Source organism: Littorina saxatilis, linkage group LG17 (genome assembly GCF_037325665.1).
Source record: "Littorina saxatilis isolate snail1 linkage group LG17, US_GU_Lsax_2.0, whole genome shotgun sequence".
In the NCBI taxonomy this organism is placed as follows: domain Eukaryota; kingdom Metazoa; phylum Mollusca; class Gastropoda; order Littorinimorpha; family Littorinidae; genus Littorina; species Littorina saxatilis.
In genome coordinates this window covers 61,209,275-61,234,961 of record NC_090261.1, presented here as the reverse complement: position 1 = coordinate 61,234,961, position 25,687 = coordinate 61,209,275, and the positions used below count along the sequence as shown (strand labels likewise).

The 25,687-nt window shown below is 39.9% G+C and overlaps 1 protein-coding gene across 1 annotated transcript; it reads right to left on the bottom strand.

The window, feature by feature from the left end:
- Positions 1-1,977: 1,977 nt before the first annotated feature.
- On the bottom strand, positions 1,978-25,687 carry LOC138951975 (sphingosine-1-phosphate phosphatase 2-like). Its single transcript, XM_070323544.1, has 3 exons — positions 24,712-25,687; positions 22,195-22,284; positions 1,978-12,119 (listed from the first exon to the last, which is right to left on the bottom strand). Exons 1-3 carry the CDS (start codon positions 25,510-25,512, stop codon positions 11,529-11,531), a joined length of 1,482 nt encoding a protein of 493 aa, XP_070179645.1. The 5' UTR covers positions 25,513-25,687; the 3' UTR covers positions 1,978-11,528.

The window sequence follows — 25,687 nt, the reverse complement described above, 5'->3', positions numbered from 1 at the left end:
CAGTCCTTCCTCTGACATCAGCTCGAGTACATGAGGCCAGAGCCTGGGCGTCCTCTGTGGCCGTCTTACGTTCAGGGCGATTAAGCGATGTCTTGCAGACAGCTTACTGGAAGTCAGACGATGTTTTCATCAGCTTCTACCTTCGTGACATCTCTTGCACGCGACTGGATGGCTCCAGTGCTTTGCCGGCTTTGGTCGCTGCAGGGCAGGTGCTTGCAAGGACATAAGTAAGTTCCCTCCGCCTTTAGGAGGAATCTGCATTCATAAGAATTGGAGTAAGAATATGTGATTAAATCGAAAATGTTTAATTAAATTTTGATTTAATATAATATACTTACCCAATTCTTATAGTTAATACCCTCCCATCCGTCCCCGCTGGATTATGTCCTTGGGGGTTTGTTTGACTAATAGTCTCGAATGATTATTACGGATGCTGGCGCTCACGTGGTGCGCAGGGTGTTATGGGTAACCGAGCAAGGTCAGGCCATAGCAACGGCTATGGCGTCGCTTTTAGCTTGGTTACCACCCTACTAAGGGCAGGTAATTTGAGAGGTTTTTCGACATCTAGCATGTGGGACTAAAGTCAATGCATTCATAAGAATTGGGTAAGTATATTATATTAAATCAAAATTTAATTAAAAATTTTCGATTCACTGGCCTGCTAGTGTTATGTGTGTGTGTGTGTGTGTTTCACCTAATAGCTGCATTCACTGGCCTGCTGGTGTTATGCGGTGTTTCACCTAATAGCTGCATAACTGGCCTGCTAGTGTTATGTGTGTGTGTATGTGTATGTGAGTAGCTGCTCGTGTTATTTGTGTGTCTGTGTGTGTGTTTAACCTAATTGCTGCATTCACTGGCCCGCTAGTGTTAATCATGTGTGTGTGTACATGTTTGTCCAAAGTCCTGTGTTTTTTTTGTGCATGCCAAGTTCAGATGGTCTAGCATGAAATAAACAATCTCTGTCTACACCTTCAGTTTCTGTTTGTTACTTTTTGTTGTTAATACCCTACAATTAATTAATATAACCTTAGCAAAAAATTATTGCACTCATTTATGTACCCAAACTAAAGCATTCATTCCCCTGTCATTTCATTAAAACTTTCAACTTGGCTTTCTGGCATAATTTTTGGATCGCAGATTTCTTTTATGGGGATCATGTGACCACTACGATAATAATATTATAGGTACCACCACAATTGACCCGACAAAAACCTATGGTACTAATTAAAAAATCGACAAAAATTCAAAAAAGTTGTGCCCATTCAGAATTGTCCTCGATTTTTTAATTGGTACAATATGATTGGAATCAGGGACCGACAAGGAACAAGATGAAATTGTTTTTAAATCGATTTCGGAAAATTAATTTTAATCATAATTTTCATAGATTTTTAATTTTCAGAGCTTGTTTGTAATCCAAATATAACATATGTATATGTTTTTGGAATCAGAAAATGACGAAGAATAAGATGAAATTATTTTTGGATCGTTTAATGAAAAAGAAAAATAATTACAAGTTTCCGATTTTTAATGACCAAACTCATTCATTAGTTTTTAAGCCACCAAGTTGAAATGCAATACCAAAGTCCGGCCTTCGTCGAAGATTGCTGTACCAAAATTTCAATCAATTTGATTAAAAAATGAGGGTGTTACAGTGCCGCCTCAACTTTTACAAAAAGCCGGATATGACGTCATCAAAGGTATTTATCGAAAAAAACATCCGGGGATATCTATCCCAGGAACTCTCATGTCAAATTTCATAAAGATCGGTCCAGTCGTTTAGTCTGAATCGCTCTACACACACACACACACACACACACACACATACACCACGACCCTCGTCTCAATTCCCCCTCTATGTTAAAACATTTAGTCAAAACTTGACTGAATGTAAAAAGCAAACTCAACACAGCCAGCAACGTGCCACAAGATTACAATACAGAAGACAGACATACACAAAGATAAAACACCAAACAGAAGTCAAAAATCCTGTTTTTATTCAAATCTGATTTCAAGAACTATACAGTATAACTATAACAACAAACAAGTGAGCAAAACCTAAAAATGAAATAATAAAACAGAAACAACCAAAGGCAAAATATAACCTGTGATGCAAGAATTTTTCAGAAATCTGTTAAGTTGACTACTTGTAACATCCTTTTTTACAATATAAATTAGGTGTATATGTGCCAAAAGCAAATGCTCTTCCAATTCAACTTCGTCGTAGGCCTACGTTATTTGATTCAGAAGTATCTGGTGCTCTAGCTTTCAAGAAAATGATAAATTCCTACTTATTGACCTGAACACGACCCCTTCTGAAACTTGAACAAGATCAACCAGACTTTGGTCATGTCCAGAGATTGTCAAACCTTGAAGCAATGGAATTTTCAAAGATCTTGTGTCATGTCTTGAGTTCCTCAACTCTGAAAGTGTGTGAGGTTTCAGAGCTCTAGCTTAATAAATCTTTTGAGAAATTGATAGTTTTCCACTTTCTTGACCCAAACTCGACCTCGCAGTGACCTTGACATTTGACAAAGGTCAACCAAACTTAGGTTATGTCTGAAGGTCATCAAAACCTAGCAGTGTGTACAGTTTCAAAGGGATAGTTTCAATAACATTCAAGAAAACTTCAACATTAGATTGTTTGTCCACACACTGCATTTCAGCCTGCCGGAACAACTTACCGCTGCTCATTACTAAGACTCTCCTGATCGCTCTGGTGAGATGAAATATTTTGCCTTTGCAGTTTTTGCCCACATTGAGTTGACTGAACATTTATCCCATGAAACATCTGTGCATTTTGACATCTTCAAATCAGCATTTCCAAATGTAAAACCTAGGTTTAGGTTAGCATGCACAATTCCTTTGCTTTGACATTATTCTAGTATTTCCTCTAGTGGTTACTTCTATTTGAATGAAAATTCAAAGTGTACTGGTTACTAGTAAATTCCAAAATCCTGTATGTCCAGAGTAAAACCAGGTCATTTTGGTATCCATTTATAGCGTAATTACAAAGAATGTGCATCAGGAATATACCCAAGGCTTGTGTGCAAAGTATCATACAAGGCATAGTCCACTTTCATTTACCTGATGTCTGAAAATTCTTAGCATCAACAACAGGGGAAGAGGTTTTTTTTCAGAAAGTGATGATTTTAAACACTTCAGGTAGAAGGTACTACTGCTTAGGTGTCTAGACAAGATTAACCCATCAGATTAGCATATAAATAAGTGTCTAAAATGAAGCAGGGGGGGGGGGGGGGAGAGAGAGAGAACAAAAGGTTACAATTTAAATTTGTAATGTCACTATCGGGTCATTACCTACTACTCTTAATGTTTCCCAAAAAATGAAAAGCATAAGAAAACTGGAAATTCAAGGTGACCTGCACAACCGAGAAGGTTCATCTGACAACAGGGTCCCCACTGGTTTTTAGAAACAAAATTCCATGACTTTCCATGAGCCTCAATAACATTTTCCATGACTAGATCCACAGGTCGCCATTTCCGAACACGCAAACTTTTTACGTCTTGTCACTGCCAGTTTTGACACTGGCTTGCTTTGCACTGAATTTGAGTCAGTTTCTACGCAGTGTCTCTTCGACAAGCAAGTCAAGCATTTGCTACGCAGTCAGATTATCGGTAATGTTTGCTGGTCCTGTCATTTCACTAAACTGGACCAGCCACTGTTTGTATCCATCTGCACTTTCGTAAATTCCGTTTCGTAACCGTCACTGTGACTTGACGAACTGTCATTTTTTTTCACCGCGATACACAGTTCATTGCGAAGATCTTCCTCGGTAATTCGTTCCAATTCCGCATACTTTTTGTTGTCAAGAAACAACCCGAAAGAAAGTTTCAAACTCATTATCCTCCATCTTGCTTGTCGAAGCGCTAAAGGAAAAACAAAAGCAGAAAACTTCGATGAAACCGACTCAAATGCAGCGCAGACGACACGACGAGAAAACGGAAGGAAGTGAGCCTCGCTTTGGCTCAAGTGCCGTTAAAAATACCGTTATTCTCGTATGCAAATACGAACGAGAAGTTGGTCATACGAACAAGCCTTGTGCTGGCGACGCAAATCGCTGCTGGCTGGCAAAGGGGGGGGGGGGGGGGGGGGGAATGGCTGGGCAACGAAAATCGCCGCTGGCGTGCTAAAGGTTGATTTTTCTTTCTTTCTTATTTTTGTTAAATTCCATGACTTTCCATGACTTGAATTGAAATTCCATGACTTTGCAGGCCTGGAAAATTAAAAATCAAATTCCATGACTTTCCAGGTTTTCCATGACCTGTACGAACCCTGTGACAAGTTTGACATCCCTACACAATCTGTAAATATTTTCTTACTGAATTGATTCTATAATTTTTGCTTGATATTAATGTAAAGAAACTGATTGGCAAAAATTAAACAAAATAGTTATCGCAAAAACGCAGTCTTAGATTGAAGTCAATTATGTTTTGTTGTGAAGTCAATTAACTTCACAACAAAGAATCAGACGAAAGAAAGAAAGCAAAAGAACACTTGTGGTCATCACAGCTCGGTAAATGCAAAAGAAATCCTCTGGAGAAGAAGGAAAAAAATAAAAAAAACTGCACTATTATCTGCTGAACTCTGGTTCTAACAATCATCTCGGTCCCAAAAGGTTCATAAACAGATGTTCTTAGACTTACACCATACCTAACTTGCATGTGATTTAGCATTCAACCAATCATCAAATTTGCCAAGCTCAACCTGTATGCGGTTGCCCCAAGAAAAACTAGTGCCAGTAAATCAAACGGCTTCCCATCCCCCAAGATTTTCTTTTTCATCAGCAGTGCATCAATAGTAGGTGTGATCATCGCATGCTCCAACTCGCCTAAGGTAAGAAAATGTGATAACAAAAATTGTCGAATAGACTTAAGTTAATGGCTACTCTCAAAAGAAAGGGAAGGGACAAAAACCACTGCAGCATTGAAAACGTGCTTGGCATGAGTATACAATTTTGTTAAAGGACCCACAAGCAGAAGTACATGTTTTTTACTGTAGTGTACATGTAACATACAACATCTCCGCACACACATCCATTGCACCAAGTTTATTTCACCGTCCAGCACATCGGCCAACCCCATGTAGCTTTGTTTTGTATTGGATTGCACTTAACACATCACAATAGATAACCACCACAAGCATTGCCGCTCACTGACACACCCTGTTGATGATTACTGTGCCTGAGAATACCGTCTGTTTATAGAGACAAAAAAAATAAATAAATAAAGATTAAAAAAAAAGACAAGATACGTTGGGAGAAAAAAATCTGTACAATGTTTGAGCCGTTATAAGTGTATGCATGCAAGCAACTTCAATTTGTTCAGTCAACTCTGATTTGGCCAAAACCGTCCCATTTACACATTGCATCGCTTGTTTGTAACAAAAAAATAAGATTGATCTTTACACTGTACAAAGAATAAAAAAGGCGTTATGCAATACTTGGTTGAAAGTTCCACGTCACATGACAAAATGTTCAGTTCATTGTTGCAATAGATCAGGAAAACACAATAAGAACAAACAATCAATGCCAGACACATTTCATTTATTAGAAACTTGACATCAAAACAGTACTCACACACACACAACAAACAATCAATGCCAGACACATTTCATTTATTAGAAACTTGACATCAAAACAGTACTCACACACACACAACAAACAACAAAGTGATGTGTTCTGTAACAATTTGCTTCATTTTAAAGCATTGACAGTACCAGGTGATTAAAGTCTTGTATAAAACAAGTATCACAAAACTAGGAAAACATGTCAATCGATTCTAAAGCTGTCAACTGTTTCACCAAATGACTACAAAACAAGATTGGTCAAACCGAGGAAAAGTATGATTGTGAACCGACTTTGGACTTAGAATAAAAATTAAATGCAATGACTACACAATGAGACAGTAGTTCTTGCAATACAGTATTACAATAATACACTGAAGCTTAAAACCCCATGAACGCATGACAGTAAAGATATCTGATTAACAGAAGCTAAATTAAATAAGAACATTCACTTGAGGTTTGGGGGATATAATTGTACAATGGTTTGTGACTGTTTTTGACAATCTGTATGTTTCTCTCAAAATGAAGCGATTCAATGCAATCGTTTCATTTGGCCAGGGTCATCTATCTAATCACCAGACTTCTGGCACATGATGCAGGCCTATTTGATCTTGCACCTTTGGAGCCTCAACTTTTGACCACAACCCTATGATGTACGTAACAAGAGGAAAGTTCAATCAGCCAAGATAGGACAAGCAGATACATGTAGCTTTAAACAGCCCACCACAACATACACTCTGCCTTAACGTTATCTGCTGGACAATCAGTCAACACTGTACGAATATCATGGGTGGGATAGATCCCAGTCAATAGAGGCTCAATCTGGACTGGCTACACCAAGGCCTGACCACTGCCTGCTATTACTTAACTGCTGCTGCTGCAGTATCATTAACCTGCAGCTGCTATCCGGCATTGGAGTGTAGGTTATCACTTCAGCTGATACCTTTAGCCATCGGCCTGACCACTGCCTGCTATTACTTAACTGCTGCTGCTGCAGTATCATTAACCTGCAGCTGCTATCGGGCATTGGAGTGTAGGTTATCACTTGAGCCGTCATAAAGCAGCTAAATATGGTGGCAGGCAGTACACAATCAGGAAAGATAGCCAACATTACCTCATTCATCAAAGGCAGCTAATGCTCTTCTGAGATGCAAAGATTAGTATGTCACCAATAAGGTGGCCAGATTAATTTGAGGTTAGGATCACCCTGTTTCGGTAGATAAGAATATCTTGCATAAAGTTTGGAAATGATAGAATAAAGGTCTGATAGCGTTAAGCAGAGGCATGCACAAGCATGGATAACAAATTAAATACTGTCGGAGATGTCTAGTTAATAATCCCGGGAAGGAAACAATTTTAAAGCTTCAGATTAGCTGAATGAAAATTCCTTGAACACATCTTTTCCTCCGACTTGGCGGACACATACTGTCCACAAAAAATGCTTCCAATCAACTTATCAAGTATAAACCACTACCTATGTTTAAGAAAAGTCTTTCTTTCTTTCTTTATTTGGTGTTTAACGTCGTTTTCAACCACGAAGGGTTATATCGCGACGGGGAAAGGGGGAAGATGGGATAGAGCCACTTGTTAATTGTTTCTTGTTCACAAAAGCACTAATCAAACAAGAAGAGCAAACGCTCGATCGAGTCACTTTCGCAGTTCTGAATATTATATGAGGCATCAGATGGACAGGAAGAAATTGCTATTCACAACACAATGAGTCACGTTCACATAAAATTTGAGCCCGGTCACTTTTATAGTTTCCGAGAAAAGCCCAACGTTAAGTTGTGTGTTGCCGAACAGAAAAGGCTAGTTATCTCCCTTGTTTTTCTGATAACGTTCGTAAAAGGCTACAGATGTAAATACTTTGATGTAAAGAATAATCCTACAAAGTTTCAATCACATCCGATGAACTTTGTCAAAGATATAAAATGTCTAATTTTTCCTTTGACGCTGACCTGTGACCTTGAAAAAGGTCAAAGGTCAACGAAACCATCGTTAAAGTGTAGAGGTCATTGGAGGTCACGACTAAACAAAATATGAGCCCGATCGCTTTGATAGTTTCCGAGAAAAGTCCAACGTTAAGGTGGTGTCTACGGACGGCCGGCCAGACGGCCGGCCGGCCGGCCGGCCGGACAGACTAACACTGACTGATTACATAGAGTCACTTTTTCTCAAGTGACTCAAAAATTGCTCCAGGGGCTTGCAACGTAGTACAATATATGACCTTACTGGGAGAATGCAAGTTTCCAGTACAAAAGACTTAACATTTCTTACATACTGCTTGACTAAAATCTTTACAAACATTGACTATATTCTATACAAGAAACACTTAACAAGGGTAAAAGGAGAAACAGAATCCGTTAGTCGCCTCTTACGACATGCTGGGGAGCATCGGGTAAATTCTTCCCCCTAACCCGCGGGGGGTAAGAAAAGTGTTTCAAGATCGAAAATCAAAACAGATAATTAATCTATACTTGCTCAAACAAATCTGGTGACTAAAGCTCCTTTTCCTGAAAGGGTCAAACACCTGATGCTACATGCTGTAGTTTCATTCTTTCTTTCTTTCTTTATTTGGTGTTTAACGTCGTTTTCAACCACGAAGGTTATATCGCGACAGGGAAAGGGGGGGAGAAGTTTCATTCTGATGCAATTAATTCTGACCCTTCATTCTCAGAAATTAGCTTTGGCTGTGATTGTGAAAACTGTGCAAACAAGAGTAAAATTAAAACTGCAGTAAAAATGAAAAAGCATAATAAAATTGAAAACAAAAACTCTTGTGTAATGGACTTAAGCAATGATTGTTAAGACTGCACTAAGCGTAAGAACAACAAACATCCGACCAAAAAGGAAAATTTAAAACTGAACAAATAAAATACATGTATCAAAAGTGAAACAAAGCATGCATCAAAAGCATGCACACCAGTGCAAAGAAATACAGAAACAAAAAAATAAACCAAAACAAAGAAAAACCAAGTCACAATGGAAGATGGTGTATCACATTCATGTTGAAAAAAAGAGTGATCGAACAAAGCCAGAGAAGTACAATGGCATGAACTTGCTTTTGTGATTGCATGAAAACTGTACAGAGTATTTTCACTCAAACTGATCACACACACACATATCGCACTCTACTTTTTCTCAGATTTTCGCACTGATTCAAAATCCACATATACTGCAACCATGAGAACAACTCATAATAGCAAATAAATATGAATGCATCCTGCCCTAGTGTGATGTAAGAGGTTGGGTTTGTTGATTAATATTCTGAGAAAAGAAAGATTTGTCTTCAGAATCAAAGCAAAGTCACTGTTAGAAAAATGTTTCTGTTTCAAAAATCTCAACACATAGACACCAAGGTGTAAAGATATTCATTAACCATTGCTCAAAAAGAACATAAACTGTCATGGGGGGGCAATGTTTTACATCTCTCTGTCGTACGCTCAACTGTAACGTAAGATACAGATGGGTTTGGGTCAGGCATATTTACTTTAGTTCCTACTGGAAAATATTATGCGAAATGCTGGTGATAAAATATATCAACTTTTGATAAATTACTACAAAACAACTGTAAAGAAAATGTTTATGTTTCAGATCTCATCAAACATCTGCGTAGGTAATTTGATGTCCAACAAGAACAGAAGTATGTACACAACCACAGAACCTTATAACATCACACACGGCACATATACACAAATAAGTACAACAATCATTTCACCTTTGAAGAACAGAAACCCCAACTTATGCACAAGAAATTGCTCAACATCAATGAATAAAATATGGGTCATCATTTATGTTTTCCTGGTTAAGACTGAGTGCTCCTCTCGCTCTCTCTCTGTTTTACTGAACTCCACATTTACAAGCTACACAATTCTGTTTTATTAACAAAATTAAGAAAGTTACCCTTGTGCGTTCCTCTCTTCCCCCCTCTCTCTCTCTCTCTCTCATACACTCAGTAACGTCCTCCAGCAAAGCTGAAGGACTCAAAAGAATGGCGTAACTAGTACATTGTACTGCATAGTATGGTCACGAAGTTTGTGAAAACTCATCTAATACACAGACTTTCACCCCGTTTCACATTCAAACCAATTATTGATTCAAAGGTGAACTCAAAATGCCAAGTCAACTGCAGAGAACAGAAGTTTTCCCACCACAATGGAACCAATACTGCTCAGACAGTGTCATTTGCCACAACGTTTAATAAAACAATTACATAATCGACATCACTGAACGCAGACATTTAGTTGCATGTAACAAGGAGCTCCCCATTTTATTGCGCCAATCTGGCCAGGGACAGTCGGAACTATTTACAGCTGGAAAACATACACATATGAGGAAACGGTGGGAACATGCCATGCATGAGTTTGCTACTTCATTTAGAAGTATAGATTCATCTCAAGGCTAGTCAGAGAAGAGGAACTTTGGTCTATCAACCCTTCCTGACTCCAACAACTCTCCACTTGGCTTCAGTGATGAACTGCTCCAATTCAAAGATTAGACCAAAATGTGGTTTTTTTAAACCACATAAGTCTGATTTCATAGTAGGTTATATTTATAGCTTTACTTCATGATAACATGTACTTACAGGAAAAACACCCAAAGATAGCTACGCATGAAACATTTGACATGTACTGAATTTTCCATTCATTGAAATCATACATTCAAATTCAAATCACCAAAGATGATCAAGTAACCACATTCAAACAAGAAAAGAACAAATTTCCAAATAAAAGACAAACACATTGATAAAATAAAATGGCCTTGTGAGACCAATGTTTCTGACCTAGGTGCTCATTATCATTATACTTGACACACTTGTTTCAATAACATCAAAGTCAAAGGCCAATCATAGAATAAGGCAATATCTCACTATCAGACAATGATGTCAGCTTCAGAGATAAAACAACATCTGATTTCCAATAGAAGTTTCGCCTTCACAGTGCAGAACCGAACAGGGAAAAGTGCTTGCAGATAACAAAATATGATTGTCAAAAGACACACTGGTTCCTGAAATTTGTTTTTAATACCTTTTTTTCTCAATTTTTTTTAATATGCTCCAAAATTATAATCATGATCCTGTTAAATAAAATAAAAACTGTCTGTGGCTTTTCATGCTGTCATTACCTTCAGCAGCTAAATAAACTCAGCAGTGCCTCAATACTCAATTCTTTATTGCTTTATTCCAATTTGTTCATCTTACCACAGTCACTTCGTTGTTTAGATTTAGCTTTATTCCATCATAACAAAACTGACTCACAAGTACGTAGCCCTGCGAGTGCAACTTTCTGCTCAGTTCTCCATTCAGGACTCTCTCTGTCTGGTAGACACCATCTCTATCAAGATTACCTCTACTATTATTGCTGGCAAGCAACCTTCCACACAACATAAACCCAGACCTGAAATAATGGTGCTAGCTTGGAAAGTGATAAATCTGTAATACAGTTGCACAGTAATCTTTCCCTTTGTTGCTTTTGCCAGCATTTGTCCATGGCAAAATCAAGTAAATCAAAGAATACATTCTTACAGAATATAAGTGCATACAAATATTAAAAGATTCCAGAGAAAATATCAATCTTTGTCCTTTAGGGAGAAAAAAAGACAAATGCTAACACAGCTAAGATATCTTCCTTTAACCAGTAACCACATTTGCAAATTAATTTTGTTTAAATGCATCTAAGATTTCCCAAGAAAAAAATAACATGCTAAACAGTCAGAACACGGCTTATTTCTCAGCCGAGAATGAATTCCGTTTTTAATCAGATATAAAAAAAGTGAATTTAACAGTACTGTCCCATCTGACCAGTAAAACCGGCTGTCCTTGTGATTGTCAAGACACTAAGGGTTGTCAGTCACATCATTCCCACCTTACTTGCCTGCAGTTGTGCACCTGGCGGACAGGCAGAAAGGCAGGTGTAGTGAGGACAGAAGGAAGACCACCTGGCGCACTCTACAGGCCAAAGTGGTGGGAGTGGTTGTAAATCTCGGTGAGGTAGTCGCGGCGATGCCAGCCCAGGTAGAGAAAGATGGCGGGCATGACGTAGCCGGCGCAGAAGGCGGTGGTGTAGTAGCCGATGTACTTGTAGGTCAGCTCTACCCCCAGGTGCTGCTTGCTCTTGGGGTCCTTGGGGTCCATGCCCAGCAGGGTGGACATGACGTAGATCACCGCCTTCTTCAGCCCCTCCAGCAGGAACACCAGCACCACGATGCCCAGCAGCTGCCGCCCCACGGCCGCCGCAACCCCCGCCCAGCCCGTGTAGGCTGACCTGACGGCAGCCTCTGCTATCTGCGGGCTGGCGGTCTGGCCCATGTACCACAGGCCCTGGTAGATCCCCGAGAAGACGGCCAGGACCTGCGTGGTATCGCCACGCGCCGTGGACCATATCTTAAGCTCCGGGTAGGCCATGCACAGGCCGATGACCACGATGTTCAGGGTGGGGAAACACCAGGGGTGGGCCACCAGCAGGCAGTCCACCCTTTCCACAAAGGGAATGCAGCAAATCATGATGACGAAGGCCCCCACGATCCCCACCAGAATGTCCTGCAACACAGCAAGGTTCAAGGTCATGTAGATCATTGGCCATTGTGAGATTTAGGTTATAAAATGTCCTGTAACAGAGCACGTCACTCAAATCATTAGCTATTGTGAGATGTAGGTAACCGAATGCCTTGCAATAAAGTATGGCTCAAGTACATGTAGATCATGAGATCTTGTGAGTTCTAGGTAACAGAATGTCTTGCAATAAAGTATGGCTCAAGTACATGTAGATCATGAGATCTTGTGACATGTAGGTAACAGAATGTCCTGTAGTAAAGCATGGCCTAAGGTCACATGGATCATTACCAATTGTGAGGTCTTGGTAACAGAATGTCCTGTGGCAGAATACAGTTCATGGTCACGACTCACATATATCACTATCTAAGGCAAGATCTGGGAAGTGTGGAGGTATCAGGGTACGGGTGTGTGTTTGAATAAAGTGAGGAAATACTTATATGGACTGGGCTTCATGTCCAAACTGAAATGCAGAGAGACAACATTTCTAGTTTGACAGTGCAAGCTGTCACATTTAAGCATTCAGCATCAAAAGTAACACCTACTTTTAAAACAGTCTGCTTGTTAACGTTGTTAATGTTGTTACTGTTTTTACGCTTAATACAAGAAATTAATAAAAACACGCTGAAACCAAAACAAAGTGAAACAGACAAAAGAGTATGGTCCTTTATTTATTTATTTCAAGTCTGCAACACATTGTCATTATGCGAAACTGCAGAGAACGTGAACTGCAAACAACTGGTGTGATCAATAGTGCTGAACAGAAAGAGTCAACAGAAAGACTGTACAGTTTTGTTTATTCTTGTGTGTCACGCAGATGTCAGTGAGTACGCAAAATGACTAGACGAATAACTGTGCAAACAAAACTTTTTGTGGAGAGCCTACAATTAAGCACAATGACTCGCTGACAGGCGTTTAAGGTGTTCAGAAATGGAGTGAGTGCAGTCATTGCACCATCTTTCATGAGAAGTAGCGTACATACACTTTAACCCTCTCAGTCTCACACTCATCTATTATACTTCTAGATGTCTAGTGAACGTATGCATTACATTGTACTACCACCCCTTTGAAACCTTAGTTTTGGTCTTCAAGTATATATACAGTAAAACCTGCGAGCAAAGGACGCTCTTGGGGAGCCTTGCCATTGTCCTTTGTAGCAAGGTGTCCTTTCTTGTGAATATGAATGCGTCAACAAAAACCAACAGTCACTGATTCTTTTTTGCCTCAGTGATTATTAAAACTGTTTTGAAGCCCGCACGTTTTGTTTTTTTGGGTTTTTTTGTTCAAAGAAAAGGAGAGAGAGAGAGAGAGAGAGAGAGACAGACAGACAGACAGAGACAGAGAGAACGAGCGAGAGAGAGAGAGGTGCAATCGGTTTCTTATCTGAAGCAATGGGCCATTCACTGGAAGATTCTTTGATCGAGCTGTTGAAAACCACTCGAAGAGTTCTTCGTTCAACTCATCATAGGTTGTTTTTCTTCTCTAACACATTTTGCCGTCGATCTGGCACCGAAGTCCCACTGACTGAGAATTTGTGTTCGATCAGCTTTTATGTTGAAATTTTGAGTTTTTCCGCAATTCAGCCAATCAGCAACTTTTCGAACGGTCTTTATGACATCGACTCTCTCTTCTAAAGTCAACATTTTTCGTTTTGGCATGATGAGACGAAGACGAAGAATGAGACGAAGATGCATCACAGTACAGAAAGTAGAAACCCGAAATGTTTGTGAGTTCACGGCATCGACCAATGAGCATGCACCATACACAAATCAACTTCTTTCAAGTGCTGTCATTGGCTTACAAAATAAGCTTCTCGCGCGTTCACATCGCCAGCGAGATTGTATTTGCAGAACCAAGATGGCGGACCAGCGTCTGCTAAAAGCTGTCTGCTTCAAGGGTTTGTCCGTTGTTGACAGCTAACGAACCCAATCGGGACCAAAAAAGGGTGTCCGCGTCCGCGCCTTTGAGGTGTTCGCTCTTTTAAGGTGTTTTTGAGAGTAAAATACATCCGTCCTCACTTGAATTGTCCGTTATGCAAAGGTGTCCGCCGAAATAAGGGTCCGCTAGATGCAGGTTTTACTGTATGTGTGTGTGTGTGTGTGTGTGTGTGTGTGTGTGTGTGTGTGCACGCCTGTGTGTGTACTTGTGTGTAGAGCAACTCCTGGAAAACTATTGGACAGAAGTTTATGAAACTGAACACATCATATTCCCAACGTTGTTTATGAAAAAAAAAAAATACACTGACCTTCTTCCCAGGAGTCAATGACCCAGTTTTAGCTATGAGAGGTGGTTCCCCTGTCATATCTGAGAGAGGACACACTTCCTGCACCGGGGTCAGTGACAGAGTTTAACCTATGGGGGGTCTCTTTGATGTCTTGAGAGGAAACTTGGCCAGGGTAGTACCTAGTAGCTGAAACATGCATTATCACAAGTTGTTTGACTGGTACTCAGGCGGTCTCTTTGATGCTCACCGAATTTTTTTTATTGGAGATGGAGTTTTGTTTGTTTTTTTCCCCATTTTTTTGTTTGTTTTGTATTTCATACATTAGGCGCTTCCAACAAGGCGCAGGGGCCAAACTCAGGAAAAAAATCGCGCCTTATGACCCGGAAAATACAGTACAGCCACTAAAGTGGTTTCATTGCATTCTTTACTTTTTCCTGAATCCAAAAAAATAGAGATATGGTTATGTTTGTATCAAAAACCAACAAAACCCATTTATGCATATTTTTTTCTTTTTTGTGTGTGCATGAGACAGTCAGGGTCGTCTCTGTGAAAACTTTTGAGATCAGTTTTGATGTGCAGGCTAAATGTTTTGATTTCGCATCATTTGACTTGTTTCTTTTTTTTTTTGACACAGGAAAAACAAATGTCCCTACGTTTTAAAAACAAAAACACGACACTGTTCTGTCAGGGCTTGTACCTGAAGCAAACAATGCAAAACAAGGAACAAGGAACTACTTCATTACTTGTGCCACTGCACTGACTTCAGGCAGTCAGTGTGTTATCACAGCTTGCTTTTTAATCTAGTTAAGCTTTGGTTGTCTTTTTAAAAGATCTAGGTTCTGCTCGAGTCCGAAGCAAACTGTGGCAGTTTGCAACTTTTCAATGTGAAGATTAGGGCATGTAGATTTTTTTTTTAAAGCATAGATAAAACTAACAACCTTGAAAAGCTTATTTAACAAGTCGAGTTGAGAAGTTGTACACACAGTGCTGTTCTGAGGTCTCACAGACAACAGAGGGTACTCTTTATTAATGTCGTCACCTATTTAAGTGAACTTGACGGAAGGATTGGTGTAATGGAAGAACATCTGCAGTATAACCGTACTTCTCGTCTGTTCAAAGGATGCCCTCTCATCACAGGTTCCACTGTATCTATCAATCAATCAATCAATCAATCAATCAATGAGTCTTATATCGTGCATATTCCGTGGGTACAGTTCTAGGCGCTCTGCAGTGATGCCGTGTGAGATGAAATTTTATACGGCCAGTAGATTGCAGCCATTTCGGCGCATATTTACCTTTCACGGCCTATTATTCCAAGTCACACGGGTATAGGTAGACAATTATTAACTGTGCCTAAGCAATTTTGCCAGGAAAGACCCTTTTGTCAATCGTGGGATTTTTAACGTGCACACCCAATGTAGTGTACACGGGGGGAGGTTCGGACACCGAAGAGAGTCTGCACACAAAGTTGACTCTGTGAAATAAATTTCCGCCGAACCTGGGATCGAACTCACGCTGACAGCGGCCAACTGAATACAAATCCAGCGCGCTACCAACTGAGCTATATCACACATATCTATACTCTAAGAAACCTACACAACTATAGGGAGTTCCCATTGCCAAATATCAGCAGCACCCAAACTTTGAGGACACATGTACTGTTCACTCAAGAGCGATTTTAATGACTGTCCTGGGGGAAAGTCACTGCCTACCTACTTCAACTCACTTCCTTTGTGCCCTGTGTCAGTGGCAAAGCTGTCATGTTCAGCCAGTCACATGCAAACTAGGTATAGGGGTCAGCAGTAAACAGCCAAGTCATTATCTGGGGGATTCACCACAGTGCTCAAAGTAGATGAAATTATCTACTGCTGGGGTTAGTGGGGTCCTGACTCAAAACTGACAGAACAGCTCTATGTGTAACTACACTAGACTGTCAGTGTTCCAACAGTCTCAACACTACACAACTACATGTTTACATTGACACTGAGCTGACCAGCCTTACTGCAAATAGAGGTGAAGTAACCATAGCCCCGTTATGTAGTATGCCCTTTTTAGTAGCACAAGGGATCCAGCAAGTAGTGACTATTCACACATTTACACAGATCTTTACTTCAGGCCTTGAGCAAATGTCTAAAGCTAGGCTGGTTAAAACTAGCTTGATATGATATGCTTGAGAAACTATATCTTCTGCATCAATCTTTCAGTTCAATCTAATTCTGATGAAGATAAACTGCTAAGTGTTATTCATTCATTTCTCCTAGTGAATTCAAGGTTTTGAGCCTTGCAAAATGACAGTCAAACTGTGAGGACTCACAGCATCTCTGACTACCAGTGGTCTTGATATCACATGGATTACTTAAAGCCATATGTACTCGATGACTATACATGCTAATTGCTTTACCAACAGCTGGAGACATGCTAAATTAAGTTCCCTGCAAAATATTGTGGTCTAGGACCCCTTCAATGTTGAGATATGTTAATTTTCATTTTGATCTGGATCGTCCTATTTATAGATTTGCCAACAGAGGTAGCGTTGACGCAAGGGAAATAACTCCGCGTCTTTGTTTACATCCAAAGTTTTTGAGACTCTAAAACAAGCTGTAATGCATACATGTATATGGTCCGCGCATGGCGACATATCGTCATTACATGGTCTTATGGTGCGTTTGACATCGATTATGGGCAAACTACACTTTGTAAACACGGGAGCGCGTACATATGCCTTTAAGAGTAAAAGCAACTAACAAATGCACACCATAGTACATCACATAACAGGTCCATTTTTTCACCCTCATTGAATTCAGTACGTCTACATACTAGCTGGGACTTTCACTTCTGCACTAAGTCTTCCCGTTTAAGATTTCACGAACCCTAAGCTTAACAAAATTGACATGGACTAACACAGTGGAACTCCTCCTTTTTACATTTAGTCAAGTTTTGACTAAATGTTTTAACGTAGAGGGGGAATCGAGACGAGGGTCGTGGTGTATGTGCGTGCGTGCGTGTGTGTGTGTGTGTCTGTCTGTCTGTGTGTGTGTGTAGAGCGATTCAGACTAAACTACTGGACCGATCTTTATGAAATTTGACATGAGAGTTCCTGGGTATGAAATCCCCAGACGTTTTTTTCATTTTTTTGATAAATGTCTTTTATGACGTCATATCCGGCTTTTCGTGAAAGTTGAGGCGGCACTGTCACGCTCTCATTTTTCAACCAAATTGGTTGAAATTTTTGTCAAGTAATCTTCGACAAAGCCCGGACTTCGGTATTGCATTTCAGCTTGGTGGCTTAAAAATTATTTTATGACTTTGGTCATTAAAAATCTGAAAATTGTAAAAAAAAAAAAAATTTTTATAAAACGATTCAAATTTACGTTCATCTTATTTTCCATAATTTTCTGATTCCAAAAACATATAAATATGTTATATTTGGATTAAAAACAAGCTCTGAAAATTAAATATATAAAAATTATTATCAAAATTAAATTGTCGAAATCAATTTAAAAACACTTTCATCTTATTCCTTGTTGGTTCCTGATTCCAAAAACATATAGATATGATATGTTTGGATTAAAAACACGCTCAGAAAGTTAAAACGAAGAGAGGTACAGAAAAGCGTGCTATCCTTCCCAGCGCAACTACTACCCCGCTCTTCTTGTCAATTTCACTGCCTATGCCGTGAGCGGTGGACTGACGATGCTACGAGTATACGGTCTTGCTGCGTTGCATTGCGTTCAGTTTCATTCTGTGAGTTCGACAGCTACTTGACTAAATGTTGTATTTTCGCCTTACGCGACTTGTTAAGACCTTACTCTGTTCATAACCTTTGTGAATTTAACTCCATTATAAAGATTCCCTCCATTATAGGACCTGATTTTTGGAGGTCTTATAGAGGGGGTTTCACTGTAATGGTATGGCCATCCAGGATGTTCCACACCAATGCTCTTTCAACAGTTTCCTTCATCTCTGCACACAGCATCTCCCCCTATAATATCAGACCACCTGTCTCAAGATTTAATGCTACTTACTAACTCCTCTCATTGATTCTTCACAAGTAAACAGTTCACCACATATTTATCACTTCACACATATTAAAAAAATGGGTTGACGCATAAGCAACACTGATTTTTATTACCCCAAGTAGGGCAATTTACATTGGCTTCCTATAATGAACCTTGTAGACGCCACAGGGACATTTATCCATGCAGGAAATTTAAATGGCTTTTTCATGTCTTTTTTTTTCATAACATTCACACAGAACTCAAATGGCCACAGGGACATTTATCCATGCAGGAAATTTAAATGGCTTTTTCACGTCTTTTTTTTTCATAACATTCACACAGAACTCAAATGGCTCTATTTGCATTCTTTACAATCTGTAATACTAAAAGCAGTTCCTGCTGAGTGGTTGCGCGTGGATAAAACATTTCATAAAACATGTCCTTCTAAAGTGCACTTCCTTAAAATTGCAGAATACATTGAAGTTTGAAAAAATATTCTGCGCATTACTGGCAGTGTAAGATGTAACAATTGGCGCGTGTGCATATATGATACACAATTTAATTTCTTATGAAGTCTGCAGCAAAGTGGGGCTGCTGCCAAAGAAACCTACACCAGATCTGGGAACCCCTGTTTTGCACTTGGAGTATTCTCAACCAAACTTGGTGTATTTTCAGAAAAATGAGCGTACTCCACACAGCATATTTCTTTCTTTATTTGGTGTTTAACGTCGTTTTCTTCAACCATTCAAGGTTATATCGCGACGGACACAGCATATGAACATCCATGATTAAAGCATGCTTCACACGCGTCCGTCACACCATTGATTAAGTTTACCTATACATTTAAAACAAATGCTTTTTTTCAATGTTTACTGACAAAAACTGTAATCATGTGTCAAAATACTGGATCGGCTTCGAGATGGGCTTGTGAAGAAAAGTAGTCTAGGAATGGTTCTGGTCGTATTTTTTTCCCACTGACCGTACTGATCGTATTCTAGACAATCATGCGTACAAAATACGGCGAAATCGTATGGGTTCCCAGGTCTGCTACACCCTACAACCAAAAACTTCCATGTGGTGTTAGAAAAATAACGGACCCACAATCATAACTCATATCCCTGGGAAAGGCAAACAACTCTTCCAGCATCAGGGTCTAACGTTTGGGTCTGAATTCAACGTATAATTTCATTTTCACTTTACTCAAAAATGTGTGAAGTACAAATTCATTTCAAACTTAGCTCTACAATGCAGTCATGCAGAAAATGTCTTGCTGAGTCATATTTTAACATTAACAATCCTGCAGTCAATGGTTAAAGGCACAGTAAGCCTCCCGTAAACCATCACAGAGCTCCCCGAGCGTCTACATACAGTACAAGCATACTTCCATTTAAACGCTCACCGAACGGGAACATCCTGGCTGCTTTCTGTCGAGCGTGAGAAATTATCAAAGAATTTATTTTCGTGGACTTGGCCCTTTACAACAATGGCGCCTCGTTTTGGTGCTGGACGGCTGTTATGAATATCCCGGAAATCACGCCCGGACAGTAAGCCTCCCGTAAACCATCACAGATACTGTCAGGCTTTTACACACAGTACAAACACCCTTCCATTTGAACGCTCACCAAACAGGAACATCCTAGGTGCCCTACGTAAAGAGCAAGCAATTTTTAAAGAATTAATTTTGCAGATTGTCTCGAACACTTTTTGGACCCATCCTGAACTCAGGTCAAAAATGAGTTACTTCCCTTAAACTGGCGATAGCCGTGGATCGATGATTATCAGAATGTTTATGGACCGTGGTGCGTTTTTGCGCCAGACCTAACTTTTAAAATCTAGCTTGTTTAAGTTGTTACACAAACATTCTTTAATCATAAAAGAATTCTTTTTTCATCAAGACAAGATCAGTGCAATTCGAAGTTGTGAAAGTTTGAAAAAAGAAAAGCCCGGAAGCAGGGTCACGCAAGGGTCGTAGGAGACGACGGTTTATGCGGCATATCGCCGTTCCTCTCAACAGTCAAAAGCCATCGCTAGAGTTCTTGTGAACCACAGCCGTTTGTTTCGTGCATAAAAACGTGCTATTGTAGATAATCTCACATCGAGTCGCATTCAAATGACTGACGACTACATTGTGAAAAAGGGAAACTGGATCACACGGGTTCACGATGGCTCAGGGGTAAGATAAACCACGCAAAAATAAATTCTTTGAAAATTGTTCGCTCTTTACCGAGGGCACCTAGGATGTTCTCAATCGGTGAGTGTTTAAATGAAAGGGTGTTTGTACTGTGTGTAAAAGCCTGACCGTATTTGTGATGGTTTACGGGAGGCTTACTGTGCCTTTAAGAAAATAAGCTGCAAATAAAGGTCCCAATTATTGACCCAGCAAGACACTCCAATTACAAAGTCTAAGGGTTGCTAGTGTTTGCATTAAGGGTTGCTAGTGTTTGCATCCGGCAATGCAACCTTTGCCCTGATTACTTATCATCCAGTGAAAAATTGCTCTCCATACAACACCTATACTGTATACATGAACACATCTCTGAGAAATTTACCCCACTTTCTGTCTGTGCCTTTTTACATTTAGTCAGGTCTTGACTAAATGTTTTAACATAGAGGGGGAATTGAGACAAGGGTCATGGTGTGTGTGTGTGTGTGTCTGTGCGTATGTGTGTAGAGCGTTTCAGAGTAAACTACTGGACCGATCTTTATGAAATTTTACATGAGAGTTCCTGGGTAAGATATCCCCAGACGTTTTTTTCTTTTTTTCGATAAATGCCTTTGATGACGTCATATCCGGCTTTTTGTAAAAGTTGAGGCGGCACTGTCACACCTACATTTTTCAATCAAATTGATTGAAATTTTGGCCAAGCAATCTTCGACGAAGGCCGGACTTCGGTATTGCATTTCAGCATGGAGGCTTGAAAATTAATTAATGACTTTGGTCATTTAAAATCTGAAAATTGTAATTATTTATTTATTTTATTTATTAAAATTATTTTTTTATAAAACGATCCAAAATTACTTTTATTTTATTCTTCATCATGTTCTGATTCCAAAAAACATATAAATATGTTATATTCGGATTAAAAACAAGCTCTGAAAATTAAAAATATAAAAATTATGATTAAAAATAAATTTCAGAAATCGTTTTAAAAACAATTTCATCTTCTTATTCCTTGTCGGTTCCTGATTCCAAAAACATATATGTTTGGATTAAAAACACGCTCAGAAAGTTAAAACGAAGACAGGTACAGTAAAGCGTGCAATGCAGCAGAGCGCAACCGCTACCGCGCTAAACAGGCTCGTCACTTTCACTGCCTTTTGCACTAGCGGCGGACTATGGTCATTGCGAAAAAATGCAGTGCGTTCAGTTTCATTCTGTGAGTTCCACAGCTTGACTAAATGTAGTAATTTTGCCTTACGCGACTTGTTATGATTTGTACCCAACTTTTGGTGGTCTATGCAGGTGAACACTGATGATAGCCAACAAGATTGATTGCAATGTTCACTTCTTTTTGGGTTACTGTCAGTCACAATTACAGTCTTTTTGTTTGCCAGACTGACTGAGTGATATAAACTTTCTCTTTGTGGGTCACAGTACCTATGACATTTTCTGACAGTGTTTGCTCTGTTAAATGTTTTACATAAATGTATGGTCACATGGTGCCTATAGCTTTTAAAAACTGGGGCAAGACCTGACAAGGTTGTATTCGTCACTGTCACATTATACGATTTTGGAACTTCTCGGGTTGAACTTGAAATTATTGATTAATTATGGCTTTCTTCAGTAAACATGGGAACATGACCATCTCAAGTTATTAGCAGACAAAAGTAAAGGTCTCACCAGAACGCTGTGCATCCCAAGGTAGAGGCGGCTGAAGCTGACCAGTACACACCAGATAGAAGCCAGAATCAGCCCCAAGAAGAAGTTGTACTGAAAACACAGCATCATACAGTTCAACAATCATTTTGTCACATCAGTCGGCCAAGCCCTGTAAAATTCAGGCCTGGGAATGAGTAAAAAGTTATTTGGGCATACCGACGGTAAAATGTTCCGTTTTAAGCACTTTTAAGGGCACACGGAGGCTCTTTTCTTACACAATTAGAAAAGGACTTCGTCGTATTTATGACGAAAGGTGTATCATTTCCCAGGCCTGAAAATTGATGTCAAAATGTCAAACCAAACCTCCATGTATACATGTAGTCATACACAGAACAAATCACACAGTTTTGCTAAAATCACTGGATGCTCACAAAGAACAGGCCACCAATTGTAATTGAATTTGTTTGAAATCATAGATCTAGATAAATAAGAAAGTCACTGTTTGTTTCAGACGAAGTAAAGTAAACCAAAACAACATGATTACACTATCTGGGAAAACACTCGAGTTGCTTTTTGAAGTATGTATTGGAACCATTTTGGTGGATCTGGTACACAGACCTGCCAACCTTCATGAAACCTTGTGTCGCAATTTACTTTTTTTGGAATTCTCAGCGTAACAAATGGTGTTTTAGTGTATCAACTATCATTGTCTAAAATGTATTTGCACATCCAGAATTGGGATTTTTTGCACAAGAATTTACAAATCTATTAGTCATATCAATAAAAAAGGAACCTAAAGGCCAATAGAGTGTCTGCAGTGCCACTTTTCAGTGTCAACAATATTTCTGTGACATAAATTCTGACCGCTACATGGAGTGAGAATCAGAAATGAGTACCAGGACAAAGAAGAAACTTGTTCAATGTTGCAATTTGCATGCCTGTGTTTATTTGTTTGAGCGTAGCATTTTTCAGACTGACGTGACAGTGTAGCAATTTGTCTTAAAACGTAGCATGCTACGCAGAAATCCTAGCAGTTGACAGCTCTGGGTACATTACATAGATCTAAACATACTGCACATCTCCAAAGACACTACTTTGCAGCGAATCCTCTGGTTCGTATGAATACTGGTCCATATGGCACATGCAGTAAAATGCTTGATTTGTAAATGTATGAACAAAACCTCTCCCTTGCTGTGTAACTGTCAAGCTTGTAGTTGTATGCCTGCTGTGAAACACCAGTATAAAATGCATGCACTGTCAATATCATCATAGTTCTCTCAGCTTGATTACACCCCAAAGAGCCAGGTGATCAAAAAGCACACACTGCAGTGTCCATAAAAAAGTGTGAACCTACAATATTTGACATTACCTGTGTGGCAGAGGGAATGCAGAGAATGCTGACCAGCTACACTGATCCAGCTAATCAATAACAGGAACCACAGCAGGTCCTTGTGTTAATCATTTAATGTGGCCAGTTTCTGAGATTCGCAATGTCCTGATGTTTCTATGGCACAACTAGGAGTAGGAGTACATGTATGACAATTGCTTGTGTTGTAGTTCTACTTTTAGCAATAGCTGAGCTGTAAAATCTGAACTATTAATATTGTGTCAAAACTTATGTTGTGCAATAGGAAGTTCTCAAATCATTTCCGTGTGTATTATTTAACAATCACTGAATCAGTTAAAATGAAAATCTCTGATCCTGTCCTACAAATATATACAATAAAAAACGCTCGCGCTGGACCCGAGTACTCTTCAGATTGGCTCGCTCCCCCAGTATGAAAGTTTTTGTCTTGTGCACGTTTAAGACCAAGTGATTGATCTGTGTGAATTACAGGCATTCCCTTTGCTATATAAATACATTGCATGCGAGCCGAGGATGTGCGTGGTGACTGGCCTTTCTCTTTTATTTGTAATTTGATCACAGTGAAAATGCACACACACACATTCACACACACTCTCTCTCCCTCACTATCTCTCTCTCTTACACACACACACACACATGAGTACAGACTCATGCACACGCACGCACACACACACACACACACACAGAGAAACACTAACACATGTGCACAAAATGAACACACACACACACCGCACGAGAAAAAGAAGTTAAAGACTTTTGACCGTGACGTAATCTTTTTATGACGCTATATTTCTCGTCAATGTGTGACGCGTTCGGCTGTTCTATGAGACTGCCTGGCTGGCTGTGGCTCCGCGAATTCCCCCTGCCGCCAAGTCGTTTTTTTGTGGTTTATTTCGCATTTAGGTCCCAGGTAACATTATAAAGTTTTAATACGATCAATCAGACCTATTATCAAGTTAGTGTATCAACTTTTGAACGAACTGCGCCCAGTAGTTTCCCAGCAATAAGCTGTTAAGTCGAGACACACAGTGCACACACACAATTAAAGTCTGCTGGACCCTTGTACTAGCGTACTCGGGGATAAATGTTTTATGTTTAAAGCATAATATAACGTTGCGGCAGCAGAATTACTAAGCAAACAAAAGTTGATGATTAATAAAGTGTACACATACCTCGTAGACTCCATAAGTGTAGTACAACATCCCAAAAGGCATCACCACACCAACCATAGCATGCGTTGAAGGCATGCCATACTCCAGCTCATATCTTCCCTCTAGACGTACCACTGGGGGTGATGTTGGCCGTGGCCAGCATATAAGATCTTTAGCTGCTTGGCCAAGGTACATTATCACACACCAAATAAGTGAGACCCTTCTGGACACATTATTGTTAAAGGTCCACAAGCCAAAACTGAAGAACACAATGTAGAAGATCTCATTGCCGAGGCTAGCACCGAAAGAAAAGATGTAGTACAACAACTTGTTTGCAATGACATATGTGGGTGTATGTATAGAACTTTTGGTCGTGTCATCACTGCCAGCTTTTGGTGTTTCTCCGTTGTGAATGTAGCCGTTGGTCAGTGGACTGGAGGAATCGTGCTGGCACTGACATGCAGTCCCGTTCTGCTGGTGGGGCGCTTTTCGGTCTTCGTTTTGAGCGACGTCGTGGATAGTGTAGCCATTCTTTCCGTGTCTCTTCTTCAAAGATGAATCGTACACACCAGCGGAACTATTCTGGCACGGCACAGCTCCATTTCTCACTGGATGGGCGTCACCATTCGTCTTCGCGTTATGTGAGTCATGGCATTCCTCGGCAAATCCATTGACATTCGATGATTTGCGGACATTGTTTTTTGATGTACCGATTCCATTTTGCTCGGTGTGATGCAGCAGCTTTATTCCACATATTCTTTGAAAATCTGCGGTCAGTTGTGGGTCGCTGAGAGCGACTATCCGTCGCCACAAGTCTGACATCTTACTTGATTGTCTGAACGTTCGAAGCCGGCCAGGAACCCCACACCCGCCTGACTTTCAGTCTTCCAGCGGCGCCACCTGCAACGGAAACTGCCACCAAGGGAGAGCACTGAAACCACCCTCGCGACAAGAAGCCGTCACTATGCGATAGACCACCGCGCACTATCACTTTCGA